General features: G+C 37.3%; 1 protein-coding gene across 3 annotated transcripts in view; it reads right to left on the reverse strand.

Moving 5' to 3' along the window:
• PTPRD (protein tyrosine phosphatase receptor type D) overlaps positions 1 to 22,889 on the reverse strand; it is a 1,886,025-nt gene that overhangs the window by 31,404 nt on the left and 1,831,732 nt on the right. For all 3 annotated transcript variants that reach the window (XM_067553085.1, XM_067553086.1, XM_067553087.1), the window contains 2 exons: positions 17,211 to 17,330; positions 16,919 to 17,073 (listed from right to left, as the gene is read on the reverse strand). In XM_067553085.1, the coding sequence (XP_067409186.1) occupies positions 16,919 to 17,073; positions 17,211 to 17,330 (275 nt within the window). The remainder of the gene's footprint in view (positions 1 to 16,918; positions 17,074 to 17,210; positions 17,331 to 22,889) is intronic.

The following is a 22,889-nucleotide window of genomic DNA, read 5'->3' on the forward strand; positions in this document are numbered from 1 at the left end:
TTTTCAATTTCTAAAAACATGACTGAGTCAGTCCTACGAGTTGAACCATGCTTAATGTCCTGTGATGCAATGCAGTTACAGTGCACAAAAAAGGAAAATTAAGAGACATAAGGGGATCATTCCACACTAAAATCATTGTAACAAGTTGGGTTTTATGATTAATTTGTTGTTGTTTAAATGCTGACCCCTTATTGATACTTAAGTGATCTGGCACAGGAAGACAATATAATTACTAAATTTCACAGATCATTTAATTGGAAACAAAGATAGTAAAATATGGACCAAAAATCATTTATGCCATTTTGACATATATCAGGGGATAATTTGATTGAATATTACAGTTTCAGATAAAATGAGACTAGTGTTTATGAACTGAAAGTACATAAAACTCATTGTGATAAGGTTGACTGCCCTTTTTCCTCCTTTTGATAATGGCACAATACCAGCCTCATGTGTGGAATATGATATGGAATTTTTATGTTTTGTTGTTCACTGGACTACCTGTTTTTTCACCTCTATTTTATACTGAAAACAATCTTCATCATTTGCCTGTGGAGGACTGTGTGACTTCTTAAGCTGGATAGGAAAAATGACACATAAAGGAAAGCACAGAACACGTAAAGATCTTTTTGTACGCAAAATACGGTTGGCAAAGCCTAGCCTACTGATCCTAGGAACTTTTCACAGGCATCAGGATAGAGCACAAGAGACTCTCAAATCCAAAGCTAACTTTGGACCTCCTTCCCTTATGTGAGCTTTCTGAAGATTTCTATTTCAGTCTTTACAAGAGTCTCTGTGCTCTTGAAATTCCATTGTGAGAGTCTTTAAACATATTTATCCCACACATATAAGCACGGATCATTGAAGTAAAGATCTTGCAGAAGTGCAAAAACATTCAAGAGGTGACCTGTATTCCTGGGGAGTTTGGTACATTCCACAGGAGCTCCCCATTCAGTTCTGAACATCTCAAAGAGAAGAATTTGCCTCATCGGATTTTTTTTTAAAGTGTAAATCATAAAGAATTTTTTTTTATTTTTTTTTCTTATAATGTTGAATGTCTCGAGAAGGCCTGCTCAAGGACATAACTGTTTAAATATTAATTTATTATATTAAAAGTGATGAATTTCCAGTACTAGATCAATGCATAGAATAAGTAGTATGCAACAGAAATTCAAAAACTTGTGGTTCAAAATATAACTAGTGCAATAGAATATATTTTTACTTTTGGTATTTCCTTCAATGAAAATAAAATTACACAAAATAAAATCACCAAATCAAACTCCTTTGACATGGTAGGAATTTTAGTTTAAACTCTACAGAGCTCCTAACCCCTGCAGAACTACAGATTCATTCCTGTAAGGCTTCTAAGGAATGAAGGAATTGAGTAGCAGAGCTACATAGTGTAAGGGGAAAATAACTCCCCCAAAACCTAGCCAATAGCTGATCATCATTAGAGACTATTTGCAGGTTATCAATGGAGGAAGACTTATTATTCAAATACTCTTCTAATATGGAAGCAAAGACAACTAGTAAGCATTTCATTAAAATAATGGATTGAAGGAGACTATATGAAACAATAAGTATCAGAGCCACAGATTATCCTAATGAGCAAACTTTAATAATGTGGCATCCGTTTACCTTTGGTTAGGTTTAGAATAGCAATCAGATCTCAAAGGTTTCTGTATGATTACTTGGAGGAATTTTGTATGATTGCTTTATTCATGCATGAATGTAGATTTGGAAGGATTCCTTATTCTTTTGTGATTGCAGATTTGGATGAATATTGTATGATTACTTATTCGTACTTCCTTCCTACAAACATGAGCCTTAGAGGAAGAAAGAGCTTTTGCTGAGCGTGCTAGGAAAATGATATAGAGTGAAAGATATTGCAGAGTATCGCAGAACAAAAGTCTATCAACTCCAGTTTCATGCCTCTCGTTTTCTTACCTCTCTTTTCTTCAGAAAGCTGATTGTTGCTTTTAAAAATCATTCCTGTATGTGTTTTTAATTAATCACAGTTTTTGTAGAGGATTTTATAAAGGCAGTTTATAAAGTGAATCAAAGCATTACATGACTCCCTCAATTATTCAGCAAAAGAAAGAGTAGAAACTAGGACAAGTGAAGTTTCTCTAGCAATCTAAGCAGAAACAATGTTTTATTTGTACAATAGGGATCTATGTGTGAACTTATATCTTCAAATAGACATAGTCCATAAATGCCCTCCTCTCAGCTTCCAATACATTTAAATACAATAATATGTATTCATTTGTGCTGGGTTCTGTAGGCAGTATCAAATAAAAGGAACAGTATTTTTTAAAAAAATACTATTTTCCCCATAAGGTTTGGTGAGTTTCAGCATATATTTTACATTATATGTTTATATGATACATCCCCAAAGCATTATTTTGATTATGCATTCCAATGAAGAATGAAGTAAAGATCTGAGTTCATTGATACTGAGCTTTGAAAAGGAATCTGACCTGTAGAATAATTCTGAAAATGTATCTTAATATGATTAGTTTCTTTCAATTGTATACAAATCTACTCATGAGGAGCTATAGTAAAATTCAGATAATGACCTTTTGTGAGTAAGTTACGAGAGAAATGCATGGTGAGCCAATTCTCAATAAATAAAAGTGAAGGTTAGGACAGTGGGGAAAAGTGAGTGAATACAACATATGCTGTTGGAGTCTGATAGCAATTGCTCTATTTTGCTTGTGCACTTCAGAGACAGCAGAATATTTTCCAGAATGTCTCCAGTCCCTTTTTGAAACTTCTGCCCATCACTGGATTTCATTGTGGACTTTGGTGACAGTAACATGCACACACACACACACAGCACTGCATCTTTTCCATATCAAATGCAGGAATGGCTATCACCCAGCTATTCCTGTCTCTGTGGGAAACCAGCACATGGGTGAAAAGAGGGATGTGTTTTCAAGAACCAGTCAAAGTGATTCTCCTTGTGCATGTGTAAGCAACACAAGATGAGAATACATTTCTCTAGGGCTCCCCATGGTGCATCAGCATTCTGTTCAGTACTGGATACCATTCAAACTCCTGGTCTTTTTCAAAGTCCTAAATGACTCGGACTCAGCCCACCTTAAAATATGCTGCACTTCGAATGGGGGTGTGTGATTTCCAGCACGAGCCGACATACTTGTGCTAGCTCCAATCAAGCTAGCATGCTAAAAATAGTTTAGCTGTGCCAATGTGAGCTGCTAAACACCTCGAATACGTACCCATCCAAGGCACGCATTTGGCGTGGCTAAACTGATGCAGCTGAACTCTATTTTTAGCATGCTAAGCTCAATTAGAGCTAGAATGGGTATGTCTCCTTGAACTAAAAATCACACCTCTTGCTCAAAATGTAGATATATACCCTCTCACTCTTTACCCTTTGTTAATAACACAGGTTGAATGACTGATACACAACAATCCTAACAGTATTTCAAAGGAAGAGAAAAATACAGTCTTGCAGGCTGAGATTTGGATGAAAATTGTATCTGCTCTGATACAATGATGATACTAGGCTTGTTTAGTCTGCAAAAGAGAAGAATGGAGGGGGCTTTGATAGCAGCCTTTAACTACCTGAAAAGGGGTTCCTGGGAGGATGGAGCTAGGCTCTTCTCAAAGGTAGTAGATGACAGAAGAAGGAGCAATGGTCTCAAGTTGCAGTGGGGGAGGTCTAGGTTGGATATTAGGGAAAAAAATTCACTAGGAGGGTGGTGAAGCACTGGAATGGGTTACTGAGGGAGGTGGTGGAATCTTCATCTTTAGAGGTTTTTAAGCTGCGGCTTGACAAAGCCCTGGCTGGGACGATTTAGCTGAGATTAGTCCTACCTTGAGCAGGGGGTTGGACTAGATGACATCCTGAGGTCCCTTCCAGCTTTAATGTTCTATGATTCTATGACTACTGGATAGATAAAATAAGACACAGAATATATGCAAAACACACAACTTCCTTGATGAACCATTATCATTTGATAGTAGCATGCCATGTTCGTGTATTTTCTTAGCCACAATGCTGAAAAAGTGAAAGGAATAAATATCTTGTTAGATGCCCTTGTGGATAATCTGCTAATGATTTGACTTTAGCAAAGCTTTTGATACTGTCTCACACAGTATTCTTATCAGCAAGTTGAAGAAGTATGGGTTGGATGAATGGACTATAAAATGGATAGAGAATTGGCTAGAGCATAGGGCTCAACGAGTAGTGATCAATGGCTCCATGTCTAGCTGGCAACCGGTCACAAGCGGAGTTCCCCAGGGGTCGGTCCTGGGACCTGTTTTGTTCAACATCTTTATTAATGATCTGGAGGATGGGGTAGATTGCACCCTCAGCAAGTTTGCGGACGACACTAAGCTGGGGGGAGTGGTAGATACCCTGGAGGGTAGGGATAGGATACAGACTGACCTAAACAAACTGGAGGATTGGGCCAAAAGAAATCTAATGAGGTTCAACAAGGACAAGTGCAGAGTCCTCCACTTAGGAAGGAAGAATCCCATGCACAGCTATAGACTGGGGACCGACGAGCTGGGCAGCAGCTCTGCAGAAAAGGATCTGGGGGTAACGGTGGATAAAAAGCTGGATATGAGTCAACAGTGTGCCCTGGTTGTCAAGCAGGCTAATGGCATATTGGGCTGCATTAGGAGGGGCAGTGCCAGCAGGTCACGGGAAGTGATTATTCCCCTCTATTCGGCATTGGTGAGGCCACATTTAGAATATTGTGTCCAGTTTTGGGCCCCCCACTACAAAAAGGATGTGGACAAGTTGGAGAGAGTGCAGCGGAGGGCAACCAAAATGATTAGGGGGCTGGAGCACAGGACTTATGAGGAGAGGCTCAGGGAACTGGGCTTGTTTAGTCTGCAAAAGAGAAGAGTGAGGGGGAATTTGATAGTGGCCTTTAACTACCTGAAAGGGGGTTCCAGGGAGGAGGGGGCTAGGCTGTTCTCGGTGGTGGCAGATGACAGAACAAGGAGCAACGGTCTCAAGTTGCAGGGCGGGAGGTCTAGGTTGGACATTAGGAAAAAGTTTTTTACTAGGAGGGTGGTGAAGCACTGGAATCGGTTACCTAGGGAGGTGGTGGAATTTCCATCCTTAGAGGTTTTTAAGCTGCAGCTTGACAAAGCCCTGGTTGGGATGATATAGCTGAGGTTAGTCCTGCTTTGAGCAGGGGGTTGGATTAGATGACCTCCTGAGGTCCCTTCCAACTCTAATATTCTATGATTCTATGATTCTATGATAGAATTTGCCCCACAGGGCCTGGTTCTCTCCATTACACCAGTTTTTTATTTCAGCACAGTTACACTAATATAAGACTGATATGACACAGTGGAGACTAAGGTCCACCATGTTTCATAATTCTAAACATTTTTCATTTCTTAACTGTGGTGGATCATCTACTGGTTGCACTTTAATTTCTCTCTCTCCATAGGACCTGAAACTGTATGAATGATTATATGGGGCAAATTACCTTCAGAAAAACAAGGATTTTTTGGTAGCAATATTTTATCAGTGTCAGGACAAACCATAAAAAGAACTAGAATACCACTTTAATAAAAAATCAGGCGCCAAAACACCACACAGAGCAAGATTCAGCTGGAAGGAACAATCAGACAAAATATGATTCCAAGTAACAGGACCCTGAAGTATTTATAAAAATAAAAAAAAAGGAAAGAAAAGTATGCAAGAAATGAAACACTGATTGGAAAGCCTCCATACAAAGATAACAGAACTATTTTTAAAGCTGCATTTTACTTCTAGAGGCACAGGAAAACGATTTGAAAAAGAGGGCTTTCATGGTGATTACTTTAGATCAAAATACAGCCTGTGCAAGTGCAGCCAAAGATGTTGTGTAGCCAAGTTGATGCAATGTGTTCCAGTGTACTGTGTCTCCATGGATATTTGGGAATACACTGTAGGTACAGCTGGAAAATCTCAGTGGTACCCTTATCCAAATCTCAGCTATTGGGTTATAAAAATATTTTCACATTTCCTGCAGATGGCTAGATTCTTTTCTTCACTAGTAATTTTAGTTCAGAATTCATTATGGACAGCTGTTGGCTCTAATAGAACCTAATTTGCTCTTTTACCACACTCAGCTGCAAGCAGTCAGACTTCCTTTCCCTTAAATAGTATATTATATATAAACATGGGCAGGAAAAAAGTAACCAATTAACTAAATACATATGGACAAAATGACTCATTGAGAATGCTGATCAAATAATATATCAAACTACAGCATAAGTCAAAGGAAATTACAAGGACTCGTAGAACATGATAATAAATATATGACAATAATTATCAACACTAAAATACATTGATGAACTGATATAACATGTAGCAAATACATTGTTTTTGTTTAAAGAAACAATTAAATTATTACATTTTAATAAGGTTCAGATCATTTAACTCACTGAAAGATCATTAATATCCTAGCAGACCTATTCAGCAGAAATGATTTGTAAGCAGAAGCCAAGACATTCTTCCATACCCCTATAGGTCAAATCAGCAGAAAACCTGGCCAAACCCTGGAACCATTTCTGCAGTCTTCCCCTCTTATAGAAAGCCTCTCAAAGAGAAAGGCATATGCTTTTTACTAAGGCTATTCAAAAGTGGATGATAGAAAGAGTGCCAGAGAGAAGGGCAACAACAATTATTAGTAATATGGAGGGGGAAATCCAACTATCTCCCATGAGAGAAGAGTTTAAGAAGATTAGGACTGTTTCATTTAGACAAGAGATGAATAAGAGAGAATATGGTAGAAATGTGTAAAATAATAATGTAAGACTTCAAAGAAGGTCAATTAGTTGCTCCCTATTTACCTTTTCTTAAAATACATGAACAAATGGAAACTCAAATTAAAAGGGAAGAACTTTTAAAAGAAAAGGAAACAAATACTTTGTTACATTATGTGTGAACTACCTCCCAGAATATATTAAGGCAAAGGGGACACAGATCTGAAGAGTAAATAAATCCAGGATGATTATGCATTATGAAAATAGAAATATCCACAGTTATATCAGATATTTAAAAAAATGAGATGGGATAGAAATCCTCATAAAGCAGGACTAAGCCAACCATTAAGCCAATGGTTAACTCCATTACTGGAGATTTTTGCTGTTTTTTTTTTTTTTTGAAGGATTACCAGTACCATTTACAATTGTCAAAGACAGAATACTGGACTAGATGGGTTACTGATCTGATCTGGGATGGCTTTTCCTTTACTACTCAGCTGATTTACAGAAGTATGACTTTTACCAGAAAGAAAATGTTGCTTTATGTGATCATGGATGCTCTATTAGGATTTCAAAGGATAATTTGGCCCTCAGTCAAAGCACTGGTGGTACAGATGGGTTTATAAACATAGGACTGATTTAATCAAAGAGAGCGCAGGAAGATATTTTTCATTATTTGAATTGGAATGAACAAATGCTATTATTATTTATTATTTGTCTACTTTCAAAATTTAATGAATGATTCTAGTGATAATTACTGGACCATGTAGAGTGTAAAGGACAACTAAAAATACATTTATGAAACATAAGAATGGCCATACTGGGTCAGACCAATGGTCCATCTAGCCCAGTATCCTGTCTTCTGACTGGCCAATGCCAGGTGCTTCAGAGGAAATTAACAGAACAGGTAATCATCAAGTGATTCATCCCGTCATCAGTTTCCTGTGTAGAAGATCATCAGGTTTCCTCTGTAGAAATTCGGGAATTAATTTTTAAAACTTTTGGTGAAACTTGAAAATCAATAAATATCAAACTAAAATGCCATTTGTTGGTGTTCTTCATATCACTGGGGATAGCTTTTTCCTATATAGACACATCCTACCAACATTTTTATAGCCACACTCATTGTCAAAATACCACAACTGGGTGCTTATGGCAACTAGCACACTCCTAATACTGTGTAAGTAATAGATAATTATCACTCCTATACTTTCAGATTTTTCAAATGTGGGAGCCTAAAGTTAGGCACTACATAAGGGGCCAAATTTTATAAGGTGCTGAGCACCCACAGATCCTGTTGTCTTCAGTGTAGTGTGCACCGGTGGGGGGGAGGGGGAGCAGAAAGAGGGGCTTTGCACATTTGAAATCAAGCCACTTATTTAACAGCATAATTATGGATCTAGACGGCTAACTTTTGGCACCCGAGTTTGAAAATTTTGGATTAAATGTCCAGAATCCTTTATTAAAATCATTCTAAGGATCCATTAGTGCGTAAGAGCTCAAGCATTTCCAGGTGTATACATTCACACTTTGCTGTTTGTCTATATGGTTCCAGGGGCTCTGAGCATACAACATGCTGGCAATTGTATGGGGACTCTTCTCATGATCAGCACAAAAAAAATCTAGGATACCATCTGTTTGAGAGCCTTTAAAGTACAGGACATTAATATGTCATAACTCAGAAATTGAGTTTGTACAGAATATGAAGCTGGCCTTTCTATTCCTGTTTGTGGAATATCCAGGTTCCTGTTTCAGTTCTTGCCATCCAGGTTACTATTAAATGGTCCTTATTATGCAAATGAACTCAAAAGCAATTTGTTGGTCTTTCAAATTCTTGTAATGAGCCATGAAATCAGTGTCCATATCTGATCTTTCAGTACTTGTCCTGAAAGGAAACCTGCACACCACTTTCAAAAGGCAAGCCTAGGGACTTAAATTCATAACACTGCTAGATACTAAAAATCATGGACTCAACAGGGACACTGGTTTCATGGCTCATTACAACAATTTGTAACACACATCTGCATGCTGACCCTTAATGGCCCACTTCAAACTCCTTTTTCTTAACAGTCGAACCCTTATTGCGTGCTCCATTTCAAGTGGCCTCCTACAACATGAGTTAACCCATATGCTTATCCCAATTTGTATTTAGCCCAGACACTCTGATTTCCTTCCCCAGACTGAAGAAGAGGGCTGTATAAGCTCTAAAGCTTGTACCTTCCACCAACAGAAATTGGTCCGAAAAAAGATATTACCTCACCTATCTTGTCTCCCCCAGCATATTGTATGGTCAGAGTCCTTGAGAATAAATAAGTATGAAACAAAAACTAGAAAAGGGAGTTAATTATTATATATTTACACTAGCAGGAAAGAAATATAGTTACAATTAATAAATATCACTAAGTCTCAAACATTTTTATTTTGGATCCAACTGCAAGGAATATTGCCAGGCATCTCTCTATCTAATGTACTTCTTTAAACTGAAGAAGCAACTTTGACATCCACTGCACTTGGCTTTTCTCTGAGATAGGGAAAGACCTCAGGAAGACCTCAGGATTTTGCCAGCCTGTGGAAGAAGAGGGATCCTAATCAGGCATACAGTGACCTAAAGCTAGTTGCCGATGGGGTGCGTATAGGCCATAGCTAGCACAGTACACCATATAGCAGCTTTCCATATGATTGCAGGAAGAAAGATTCCATAGTAAATGCAGTGGAAAAGGAAAATTGGGGGGGAGGAGGGAAGGTAAGTACAGGAATTGTAGAATACTTCACACTGGTAGTGTTACAGACCTTTATCATCATCTTTTTCTCTTCAGTGCTATCAGTCGTCTAAGGAAAGAGATTCTGAGTTGTTTTCAAGGTTGAGGGAGGGAAAGGATAAGGAAGCTTTTAATGTTTTCAATCTCCTTTGAGAGATTTTTGAATATGTATTGGAGGGATTTTTTCACACTGAAAAAAGGATAGGCCTTCATCTGCAACCCATTCACTGCCAGCATTAGACATTGAAGATTGTGTGGTGTGTGGCAGTGGTGGTTCGTAGGTTAGAGTTGCAGAAAGTAGAAACACACTGGGTGTAATGTGAAACAATCCTCTGAAAACAGTACACTCATTTGAAAGACTTTACCTTGGACAAAATTAGGTGGATACCTACTTAAAAAATGCAGGGCTATATTACATTTATTTGTCAAAATTAACTTGTCTTTAATGTGCTAATTAGGTATTTTAGTACATAAGGGCAAGGAGCTACTCAAACCACTAACTGACATTTCTCCGAACTATACACGTTTTTCTATTTACCACAACATTATGAAAAGTGCACATTGAATCTTCACTAAGCTAAATGTCTCTTAAAGACATGCCCTATGGTGCTGATATTAAAAAAAAACTGAATTGCACTTACAAGTTAAGCTTTTATGTAGTGTTACTAAAGCAAATACCAAAGTTTCTGTGATGTTTTGAAAATAAAGTGGCATAAAGCTTCCAGATGCCCTCCAGTACAATTTTATTGTGATCTGATTAGCACCTGTTTGCCTGCGCTAATCCAGCTTCAAACATAAACATGTGCTTTTCCTCCTATCATTAGAACACATATTATAGTCTATCTAATGCAGAATCCTAGGGTTTAAGTTTTCATTTAAAACAATAAATGCCTTTTTAAAAAAAATCGACTCTGCAAATTAAGACACGTCAGTGTGGAGACAGAAGTTGTGCCATGATATTGCTAAACCACACTACGACAAAGAGAATGAAAGGATAAATGTTTTAAATGTAATACTTTGTAGATAAAGAAGCATCTATCTAGCTTAGGAATTTCTAAGGTGACTATCACCATGGTATATCACACTACATATTCCTATTGAGCCAATCAAGATTTGGATATATATCATAAACAGTATCTACAAACAAGGTACAATCAAGGTAGGCTTCTTACATTTCTTTCATCCTAAAATATCATTTTCCTTTGAATTAGTTCATTTTTCCTCTCCTAAGTTTCACTCTAAAAAAAAAAGTTGCTTGTATTGCTGTTGACAGAGTATTACACAAGTAAGGATCACAGAATATGGTATGATTTAGGAAATTATTCCTAAACGTATAACTTTTTTGCTCCTTTAGGATTTGTCTGCACACAAAAGATGTATCACTTAACTAGATTGATATAATTAAAACTGTACAACTCCCCAAGTCTGGATGTAGTTATATCAGTACATCTTATCCCTGCATAGGAGGCACATTTATACCAGTATAACTGCATCCACACTAGTAGCTGGACATATGTAACTTTTTTGGAAAAAAATAATCACACTGATAACCAAAATAGTCATATTTGCACAAAAGCTTTGTGCAGACGAAGCCTTCATCTTGTATTTGGCACTATTTCAGAGGCCTTATGTCACTATTTATTCTCTTCAGAATTGAGTATACTTTGATTAATATCCTGTTACCTAAAGAACACATACCTACTTTCTCTTACCCTTTCTGAGTAACTAAGATCCTTGATTGCTGTACTGTTTTACATTTCTGCAACCTGTCTTTAGAGCAATATGATCAGATCCACACTCAGTATTTCACATGCAGCCAAACCATCAATTGCCTGAGTTAGAATAATTTTCAGTAGCACACAAATATTTCGCTTACCTGGATGTTAATAGTATATGACTAGAGAGGTGATTGTGTATTCTCTTTGTATTTTTTTGTTTTGTTTTTGTGTTGTACTCATAATATAATATTCTCTACATAGATCTGCACAAACCATTTGTCTGACCATGTGACTTATCTAGTCAAGTCATTCTGAATGTTGCCTCCTATTTTGTATCAGTGGCTAATTTAATAATTTAAGACTGAGAACTCCTTCCTGGTCATTGATCCATAAAAAAGAATCCATCCTAATGTTTTCAATGTGGTACTCCAGTTGTCACTTCCCTTCCCTTCAAACTGTTTCTACTAATAAGCACACTATATCTTGGTCATGTAAGTAAAATTTTTATACACTCATCTAGCTCATCCCAGGGGGCTTGATGGCACTGTAGTATATAAAGCCAGCCTTCCAGCTACAGTGGCTTTGGTTCAAAACTATCTCCCCTCAAACATTTAAATTAATCTGTAGATCTTTACCTAACCTAGTCTCTAGAGGATGCCTGTCCACATCCCCAAACCACCAATAAATCTGCAGAGATTGCCATATCTGTTGTTTAAGAGACATGGTGGACTGGAATAGCAGGAGGATTGTAGTCAGGATTAAGATGGATTGATAGAAAAGTGTGGGAAAGAATGCACTGAACCTTTTCACTTACAATACCTATATGTTACCATAGTTCTTCGTCTGCTGTTTTTACAGGATCAAATCCTCAGAACCTTACTTGGTTGTTACTTATCGCTTGTTCAGGCAAATGCCTAATGATTTCAGTGAGAGTTTACCTGAATAAAAATTGAGAAAGAAGCTCAGTGTTCAGCCGATGAACAATAAAAAAAAACAAAAACCCACACACACACCAAATTTACCTAGACATTCAATGAAAAGGTAGCTCACTCTTGAGCTATATGTGCTTAGTGGCCTAACTGATTTGTCTTTTCGGCTGTACCGTGTTAAAAGCTTTTTTGGCATTGAGGGAAATTGCATCCACAGCTTCTCCTGTTAATTCTTTCATTAGTTTCTACCAAATGTATAAATAAAAAGCTTAAAAATTGTATTCATATTTTTATAATCTATCATTACTACTTTTTATTGAGCCTTGGCCAAGGCATTAACTTTACCCCAAAGATCTTACATTCTAAGTGTCCCATCGTGTACCTCGAACTCATAGAGTGCAGTACTAATGCATATTAATAATTCTGTCGACTTAAGTGGGACTACTTGCATAAGTGCTACCCACCACAAGCAAGATTGCACAATCTAGCCCTGTATTAGATGGAAAATACTATTCAGATATATCAGGGAACTGCAATACCTAATGATGGCCTAGTCTCAAAGCAATGCGGATTTAAAAAAAAATACAAAACCAAACCAAACACCACCACCAACAACAAAATCACTTCTTGCTTAGGTGGAGTAGCTTTGCAATTTTTGACAGGAAAATTGTTTTTTTATAAGGGAAGTGAATGAGCTTTTCACACAAACAGAGGGAGGGAGCCCCAACCATTACTTTAGTATGGAAAAGTGTGAAAAGATAAGAATGAAGAAAAGAAATAAAAAGGGCCCTTTTAAAACAATGCTAAAGAAGAAAACAGGAATTGAGAAGTAGACAGGAGTATAGGTAGGGCAGCTCTGAAAGAGAGGATGTAAATCTTGATATTGAAGTGGAAGGTGAGAGGAAGTCAGTGGAGGGAAACGGATTACCACTCAGGAAGGAGATCTTGGACTCATCATGGACAGTTCTCTGAAAACATCTGCTCAATGTGCAGCAGCAGTCAAAAAAGCTAACAGAATGTTAGGAACCATTAGAAAAGAGATAGATAATAAGACAGAAGATATTATAATGTAATTATAGAAATCCACAGTACACCCAAACCTCGAATACTGAGTGCAGTTCTGGTCACCCCATCTAAAAAAAGGTATATTAGCACTGGAAAAGGTACAGAGATTAGAAAAAGACGGAGTGTTCAGCTTAGAAAAGAGACAACTAAGAGTGGTATGGCAGAGGTCTATAAAATCATGAATGGTATGGAAAAAGTGAATAGGGAAGTGTTATTAACCCCTTCATATAACCAAGAGTCACCAAATGAAATTAATAGGGAGCAGGTTTAAAACAAACATAAGGAAATATTGCTTCACACAACACATAGTCATTCTGTGGAACTTGTTGCCAGAAGATGTTGTGAAGGCCAGAAGTATAACTAGGTTAAAAAAAGAATTAGAAAAGTTCACGGAGGATAGGTCCATCAATGGCTATTAGCCAACTTGGCCAGGGACGCTGATCCCATGCTCTGGGTGCCCCTAAACCTCTGACTACAAGAAGCAGGGACACTTGATAATTGCTCTGTTCTGTTCATTTTTTCTGAAGCATCTGGCACTGGCCACTGTCAGAAGACAGGAGACTGGGCTAGATGGACCATTGCTCTGACACAGTATGGCCACTCTTATGTTCTTATGGAAATGAGCGACAGGGTCAGAAAGGCAGGAGAAGATGATGTCACAATGGCAAAGTTATTCCAGAAAAGCATAGGTGATAGACTTTAGATCATATAAGTTTTACATTGCAAATGTCAAGCTGCAGGAAAGAGAAAGAGGTCATGGGCCATGGGTAACTGGAACTGTCAGAATAAGATTCAATAAGATTTTAGAAGCAATGCTGTTTGATTGGGAAGATGGTGAAATTAAAAAAGGACAGAACAAGTAGTAGTGGAGGAAGTCATGGAACAGTTATATGAGGGCAGGAGATGCTGGGAATGAGCGAAGGATAGGGATTGGTGAGATGAACTCTGTGTTGGTGAGAGGGCAAAGAAGAGAGTGGAATCGAGAGATACAATTAACTGAGCAAGGGGGAAGAGTCAGTAAGGAGGGAGGTGCTGAGAGAAACCTGAAGTTATGCAAAAGTAACATAAATGGAAAATAAACTCAGCTTGATGTGAAATATATTTAGGCCTTAAAACCTCTACTCTAAATTCAAAGGGAACATTTTAATGTCTCTGGATGGCCACACTTTTTTAAAACTGAGTTTCATGATTTGATTTGTTTTTTATAATGGAAGCTGTGAAAGTTTGTCATATAATAGGTGGGTTGAATGAAACTCCTACAAACCATAACCCACAATGTAAAGAGCTTAAGCAAATGTGCTGCCTTGGTATTGGATTTTCTGTTTGCCAGGAAAGGCTGGAATGAGCATGAAACACAAAGCAAAATGTAAGGCATGTAATCACACAAACAAAAGCTGATTGCAACATTCACTGAAACCTCTGTGTAGAACTCTAGTTACAGTTAGAGAAGAATTGTCTTGTAGTTTCAGCCATGACACTAAGAGTCATGAGTTCTGCATTTTATTCCCCGATCCTCCAGTGACTCACTGTACGACTGTGGGCATGTCATTTAGCCTCTGTTTCTTTATCTGCAAAATGCACATAATTCTACTGATTTACTTACTTCCCCAGGTGTTGTGAGAATTAATTTCTCATCATGAGGTTATTTCTGATCTCACAATCTACAACTAATACTCCCTGTGAACCATATCCCAAAAATACTAATCAGTGGAGTTAAGGAGGTTCAGCACCTCTCACGAGGTGCTCAATACATTGCAGAAATGGTTTCCGTGTTATCTTATATTTTCATACAAAATGATTATTACTTACAGTTTCTTCGGGGTTTCCTAACTTAGGTACTACTAATGTCCATCTTCTAAATAGTCAGTGTCCTTCAATATTTAACTCTCCATTTACTTGTAGTTCCTAGTAATACTTCCAATCGACACATGATCCTGTCATTCCCTCTGTGTGGATGCATTCTAGTTTCTGCATCTCATTTGTGATGTTTCTTTTTAACACTTTGGAAATGTTCATGTGTCTGACCATCAAAGGCTAGTCCAAGCTAAGCCCTGACCTTTTTATGCTGGGATCCTGTGAACATTGAAAAGGCTGGTTTTGGGGGTCCATGGATGTTTTAAGATGATATTTTAATTGTTACCTTGAATCTATAAAAATATGCAGCCTAACTGTCAAAAATGACTCCAGATTTTGTGTACCTAGGTTCTGCATGCCAAACTTGAGACACCCAGGGCCTGATTTTCATAATTGCTTAGCACCTGCAGCTCCAGTGGGGAAATGCATGACATTAGTATCTCTAAAAAATCAGGGCTAGGTGTCTCAAGCTGGTGCCCAAAAATGAGGTGCATAAAATCAGTGGCCCTAGTAATTTGCTTTTGACGGGAGAACACTGAAAAGATACTATGCAAAATAATACAATGCATAGTACAAAATATGCAAAATAATACAATACAATACAATAACTCTATTCCTGGCGTGGGACTGGACTCATTTCAGTGTCCCAGGTCTATTTCAACAGCACTGGTAAGAATGTACCAGTGCTGGTGCTACTCTTATTACTTTGTCTTTCAGAGCAATTCCTCTGTTTTTTCCTCTTCTCTGCAATTTTCTAAGGCCTGAGCCTACTCCAGTCATTTCTTCTTTACATTCCTCACTCACAGAACATTGAATCATGATAACTATTCTTCAAGCTAAGAAAAGCTGGATGTTGCTTCTTTAGAACTATTGTTCTACATACATACTAACACACAAATGTCTAGAGTGCATCAGTGCTGTGCTTACATTATCCAAACAGGTTTGCTAGATACAGACACAAGGCACTCATTCCCCAGAGTGATAGATTATAAGGCCAGAAGGGACCATTTGTGATTATCTAGTCTGACGTCTGCATAACACAGGCCATAGAATTCCCCTTAATTAATTCCTGTTTGACCTAAAGCATCTGTTTTAGAAAAAGGATCCAGTCTTAATTTAAAAATTACCTGTGATGAAGAATCCAGCACAACCCCAGGTCACCCATTCCTCATGCTTCCTCTGAGCTTCCATCCCATCTCTATTTTAAACTGAAGGACTAAACTTGAGTCTGGAATTCAGGCTTTTCTTACTCTTAATACTCTTTTCTTACTCCCTTTTATCTTCTCTAGATTTTGTGCTATTTGTTTTAATGTGCAATATTTATTATTCAAAAAATACAACCCAATTTCTCCAACATATAGTGTCTAAAACCAAAAGCAAACACAACACTGCTTCTTTCTTTTTCTCCTGTATCTTCTGAATATGCCTGTGTGTTAACTACTGAGCTCTGTCTACCCTCACTGCTTACAAATAGCATATTCCATATACACAGACTCCATGTATTCTAAAATGAGCTCTCATTGTATAAACCAATAATCTGTCTCTGCATCCATCCAATTTGGCAGGTTTGCACTTGGATTCCTAATTTGCCATTATTTACCTGCCCAAAAACATGTTGCCAAATAGTCAACATTTCATTTACTATCATAATGGTCATGAAGAACGTCATGAGATGCAAAAAACCCACTGGATCATTGAGACCAACCCCTTTAATGGCACGACCAGGATGCAATCCCAATACACAAGAAACCTCAGAAACACACAATTCATGTACTTCAACATATGGAACATTAATCATAAAACAATTTCAGTGTGATATTTTGAGATACTTTGAAGTAAAGTCTGTGCCTACCTGCAATGCACAACCATAGGTCCAGCATCAGGAGGGTTACAAGTTTTCACTCGTCGCAGGAAAGCAAGGAATGGTGTAGGATGTTCTGGAACGCCATGGTCAGGCCAGGCAGTGAACTGGAACTGCCTCACTTCTCTTTTCTCACTCGAACCATTCTATCAGATAAAAACTTTTCATAAAACAACAGTTGTCTAATGCTATGGCAGCACTATGGAATGAATTGATGGCATAACTGCATATAATGCTGAAAACCAGCTAAATCTCAAGTGGGAGAACACAACAGAAAATGTACCTTGTAAAGTGCAAATGTTCGAACACAATATGTTGCCAGTTCCACGGTGTCTAGCAGGGTCACTTGGATCAGTCCATAGGTTTCTGTCCCTCTGCTTGGCCAATACTGATCACACTTCACCTGTAACATACATGTAATATATTCATTTTATATATTATATATTTATTTACAATATTATGGGCCAGACCATCAGCTAGTGTAAATTAGCACAGCTCTATTAAAGTCAACGGAGCTACGCTATTTAACAACAGCTGAGTATCTGATGCAAAGCATGTATTTTAATGCTCACATGGATAGCTTTTCTGGTTGTGGCTCTTAGTACTACTTTTACTATGGTTACCTTTACATTTTTGGGATCAGATACACCATGATGTATATACGTGTAACTTCATTAAAGTCAACAGAGCTATACCAATTTATACCAGATGAGGATCTGGCCCCAGTCTTCAGATAATCCATTTTTTGTAATGCAACATTGCTAGAAATTTATGTTTTTAAATCTTTCCACCATACTGAATCCATTCTGAATGTTTCACATTAGTCCCAATATATATAAATTGCTGTTCTGATGCTAATTTAAAGCATATTTTAGTATGTATGGAAATATATCACAATGAAAAACTGGATTTCTTTGTCTTTTAGTTCTTTCGGTTGGAGAATAAAATAAACAGAATAGCACCAGTAACTATGAAGTGAATTATAGGAAAATATAATTTCCTTCTCAGTTCATTGTTATGAAACATATCAGGAAATTACATTAATAGACATTTAAAATACATGGTTTGATAGAAAGAGTTCATCCATCAAATTTTAAGACACAAGCCATTTCATCCAGAGAAATCTCCATTTCAAAACATTGCTTGTTTAGTATAATATTAACAAGCTGAAATAATTCTGTATAAAATAGATGCATAATACTAGTGTGTGTTTATTATCTTTTCTGAAACTGGATGATTTTTTTTTATTAAAGATATCATCTAAGATCTAAAAGGCTAGGGGAAAAAAGTACTGTTGATTCTTTAAGACAATCACAGGGATAGTGTAAAAATAAAATAGGTTTAAATATTTGAAAATTCTTTTATTTGAAATGAATGATACATGATTCTGAGGCACAGTCTTATGCAATAAATTCTTACAAATTAGCTTAGCTAATACAGTAAAGAAATAAACTATAGTTTGAGCCCAGCTCGATTCAAGTCAGATCCCAGTCAGATCAAACCCTAAAAGAGCACTGAAAACAAACACCACACTGTATTCCCGATAAGAACATGAACTGTTGTGTGCATTAATCCAAGAAGCTTTCATTTACAGAGAGAAGGGGAGAACATCCAAAAACATCAGGTGTTCTTCAGCTTTTTCACCCTGCATACAGATTCAAAACTCTTCCACATACCCCATGAAGCCAGCAGCCTTCTAAGCACCCCAATCCCACACAGTTTGGGATTTCAAAACATTTCATTCAATCTGAGGATCACCAGGAAGGGCTCTACAGATCACTAAAGGTATGTCAACACTGCAGTTGTGATCTACCTCCCAAGCTGGGTAGACACACTTGCTCTAGCTCTGCTTGCGCTAGTGTGCTAAAAATAGCAGTATGGACATTGCAAAACAGGTAGCAGCCTGGGCTTGCCACCTGAGTTACATGCCTGCCCACCTGATCTCCTACGTCTGTACCCAGGTGGCTAGCCCAAGCCACTGCCTGTACTGCAACATCCACACTGCTATTTTTAACGTGCTAGCTTGAGCATGTCTGTCAATCTAGTCTCAGAAGCATGCTCCCAGCTGCAATGTAGACATATCCTTATGGTCACAAAACACTGTTTGAGAACCAGTAATCTGGATGAAGAACAGGAAAAAACCTCTAGCAATTGAATCTACTGGAAACAATTTATTGGGGGGGAAGAGGGGAGGAAATGTTTGATAGGAAGTGATGTCCTAAATCATACTTGGAAGTCTAAAACAAAAGTAACAAGTTCCTAACAGGAATTTGATTTTTTTCTACACTCTTAAAATAAAATTAATGGAGTATAATATTATTTTATTAATAAGAATTAGGAAATTATTACCTTCTGCAGTTTTCTTAAACTTTGGGAGAATTCATTTTGGTGGTTTCTCCTGAATAGCAGTGGTTTATTTGTAAGATGTCTACAGGACGTGGAAGCCACACAGGTCTTGTGTAGACCACGTAAAAAGATGCTCTTTTTTTTTTCAATTGAGTTAACTCAATCCAGCTATCTTAACTCATTGAAAATCCAATTTATCACTAATGTAAACACATTTTTACACTTTTAGCTCAATTTTAGCAAGTCTAGTGATAGCTTAGGGACCTGCCTCATTCATGGAAGATGCCATATTATATATTTTTACACATTCAAAAGACTTAATAGTTAAACCCACTGTTTGGGTTCTTAGCAACCAAAACACAGATGCATTACTATAATTATGTTCTGAGTTGATAAGAAAAGAAACAAATTTTAAAAACTTTAAATTTAAAAGTATAAATAAAGCTAATAAAATTGTAGTATAATGCATACAAAAACTGAATGTTTGTGTGTGAATATGTACGTCTATCCATCTACCCATCTGCTTAGCCATACAAGCATCTCCCGCTTTCATATTATATGTCAGTAGAAGCAGTACCAGCTTCCAGTACACAGGCCTGAGTAACAGCCAGATTGTGTACTGAAAATACTTGATAGTAACATTTCTCAAAAGGATCTGGAGAGAGAAATAAATTGATGTTCAGTACAGTTAATTCAAGGGGGGGAGAAGTTTTCTACAGCTTTTTTGCAGTCTCAAAATATTTTCTTACATTGTCACATCCTGTCAGGGATGTAGCATGCCATTTACCTTCCTGCAAGGAAAAGCTATGTTGGGGCCTAAATGAATTGAAAATGCTCCTTAAGGCCTTTATTCTCCAAAACATACTTATTTCCTTAATATTCACTAATAAATTTCCATGTCAGACATTAGGAGAATCACTGGAAGTGCAGTAAGCTAATAGTAAGAATGCAGATTTCAGAAACCTGTAGAAAACTCCTCTCTTCAAATGAACGCTGATGAAAATAAATTAATTTTTTTTTCTTTTGGTGGGTGTGCGTGTTTTGCTGCTCCATGCACACACACACTTTGGAGCTGTTCTGAAGTTTTTCCTGTGAGAGCTGCTGTTTTTGGGTCCTGCTGCTAGAAGTGGAAACTGTTTGCTCAGGAGTATATGCTACTTCCAGTTCAGTGCATATATTATTATAAAATGGGAGCCCCTGAATACAAATACTGATTTATAGAGGAAGCAGAATGGATTTAAGTTTAGAATTTTGGAAGATCATATGAACTGTAACTTGATGGTACTAAAGAAAGTAGTCTGACTTTTATTCCTTTTCCTTCTCCACTTGTCTCAACATGAGAAGTTTTCTCTTTCAAAGATGTGCTGTCTCCTGCCCCCCAGCCTCTCATGCTCTGTGATCATAGATATTAAATTTCCAGGACTCCGAGCAATTTACAGTCTGATTTATCTTTGTGAGAGGTTAAAACAAGGTTTTTTTGGTTGGATTGCAATAGCAAAAGAATTTTAAATAGTATATCTTAACTGTCAAGTGAATATTGTGCTGGCAGAGAGTCACAATATTTAAATGTTTTGGTCAAGATTTTCTGAAGTGAATAATGCTTTTAGTGCCCAACACAAAATACTTAAAAGGGGCCTAATTTTCAGAGGGTAAGTGCTCATCACTTTCTGAAAATCAAGCCCCTTTAAGCTGACTCAAGTTGGACACCAAAAACCCCAGTCATTTTTGAAAACTGTGGCCATTATCTATTTCTTAACGGTTCTGTTTGAGCCTAATTTGACTGCAACTCCCTTACAGGAAGGAACCCCTTCTGCCTTCTCCCTCTGCAACAATTTATTTACAAGGTCAGTCCATGGAAAACAAAACACCTCCAACAGATTCCCTTATTTTATTCACCTCTCCCAATCTGGTGACATGTTATCATGCTAACAAAACAACTGCCACTGATGTCAGGGATGACATTAGCTGACATTGGGTCAAAAGATTAATGCATTTATTATGTAGTCGTATGGCTATTTTTTATCCAAGGCACATAAAGATCATGATATGCACATTCTTATAACTTGAATAGTCTCTCTCAGGCTTTTTCATACAAAGCAGACAAATCCTCATTCTTCATGCTGTTATGAGCACTCACTGAAAAGAAAGCTGTAGGAAAATTGAATGTAGAATGTTTTTTTTTCCAATAGGAATGAGAATCCATAGACCATTTCAGACCTGAGGAGTTTAAATATCTTCATACATTACCAAAGAATATTCATGGATGTTCACACTTCACAGACACCAGACACCAGAGAGGATACTGGCTTGCATCAACAGAGCTGAAGGAGGCAAATTTCCATATGAGCACGCGCACACTCACACACAAATTTCTAATATTCAGGGGTCAGAGAAACAATTTTCCAGTACAAAGTTCTACCACTCAGCCTGAAAAACTCTTTGAGGGTATTTCTTAACATATAAGTCAGCTGTTGCAAGCCACCTGAGACTACAGGGACAAAATAAAGTCCAGGAATGAGACAAGCTAACAATAGGCAAATCCAGACAGAGTACATCTCTTGCTGCAAGAACAGCATAAAATCTTCAGTCTGGAAGAATAACAGTTTATACAAAAATGGTTTTGTTTCAGTTTCCTTAAGACCATGTACTTATAAGGGTGCTCTACTCTACACAGGATTTGGCATAGTATTTCTTCAAAAGGGAGACTTTTCTATAATAATGCTGAATAATAATAATAATAATTTGTCTTGAGATTTTAATTTCTTCATTCAGAATAGAAAAAGAAATTATGGTGAGACTATACCTGAACAGTATCAGCACCACTGATTCACCTTGCCAAAATTGTAAGATGACAAATTCAACCACATAACTTCCCATTCCAAAATAAGGGCCAAGATTTTATAAAATTACTTGTGGTTTTAAGTTCTTGGGGCACCTACTTTGAGACAGCTTAATAGAGCTCAATATTCAAAAAGAGCTGAGTGCCCAACCTCTGGAAATCAGACCCCTTTTTGATGTCTCAAGATGGGCACCCAAAATCATTAGACACCTCTGAAAATGTTGGCTATGGGAATTCACTCTCCATAGACAATACAGAATTTTAAATTTATTAGACTCTTTTTCATCCTTTACGGTAGTGAGGGAGTGTAAAATTAAAGATGTTAAATTCAGATAAGTACCCAGAAGCTTATATGCTTGCTTGAAGTTTATCCAAATTGCCTAAATCTTTTGAGTTTGCAAAACTGGGCTGAAAATATAGAAACAGTAGGCACTCCTGCAACATAGTTCCATTTTGTTTAAGGTCCTGTCTATACTAGCCTTTAAGAAGAGGTTAAAACAGCAGTTAAACACAATTCAAATGAACTTGCAGTAAAAACAGCTTGTAACACAACTCCCTATTTTTTATAAAAGTATCTGAGCTAAGATTAGTGATGCTAATTCTTAATACTGGAAGATAGTTAATTGATAATTCAAAAGAAAATCTAGAAATTACTTCTAATTTGATCCTTACAACTAAATGCACCACAACTTGGTATAAATGAGAGCAAACTAAGGTTGGACCCAGCATCATATTTTTAACACAATTCTCCTTCCCATCTTCCTCAACCATCGATAC

Source organism: Emydura macquarii, unplaced genomic scaffold, assembly GCF_026122565.2.
Source record: "Emydura macquarii macquarii isolate MOO-44397 ecotype Brisbane River unplaced genomic scaffold, CSIRO-AGI_Emac_v2 contig_1451, whole genome shotgun sequence".
In the NCBI taxonomy this organism is placed as follows: Eukaryota; Metazoa; Chordata; order Testudines; family Chelidae; genus Emydura; species Emydura macquarii.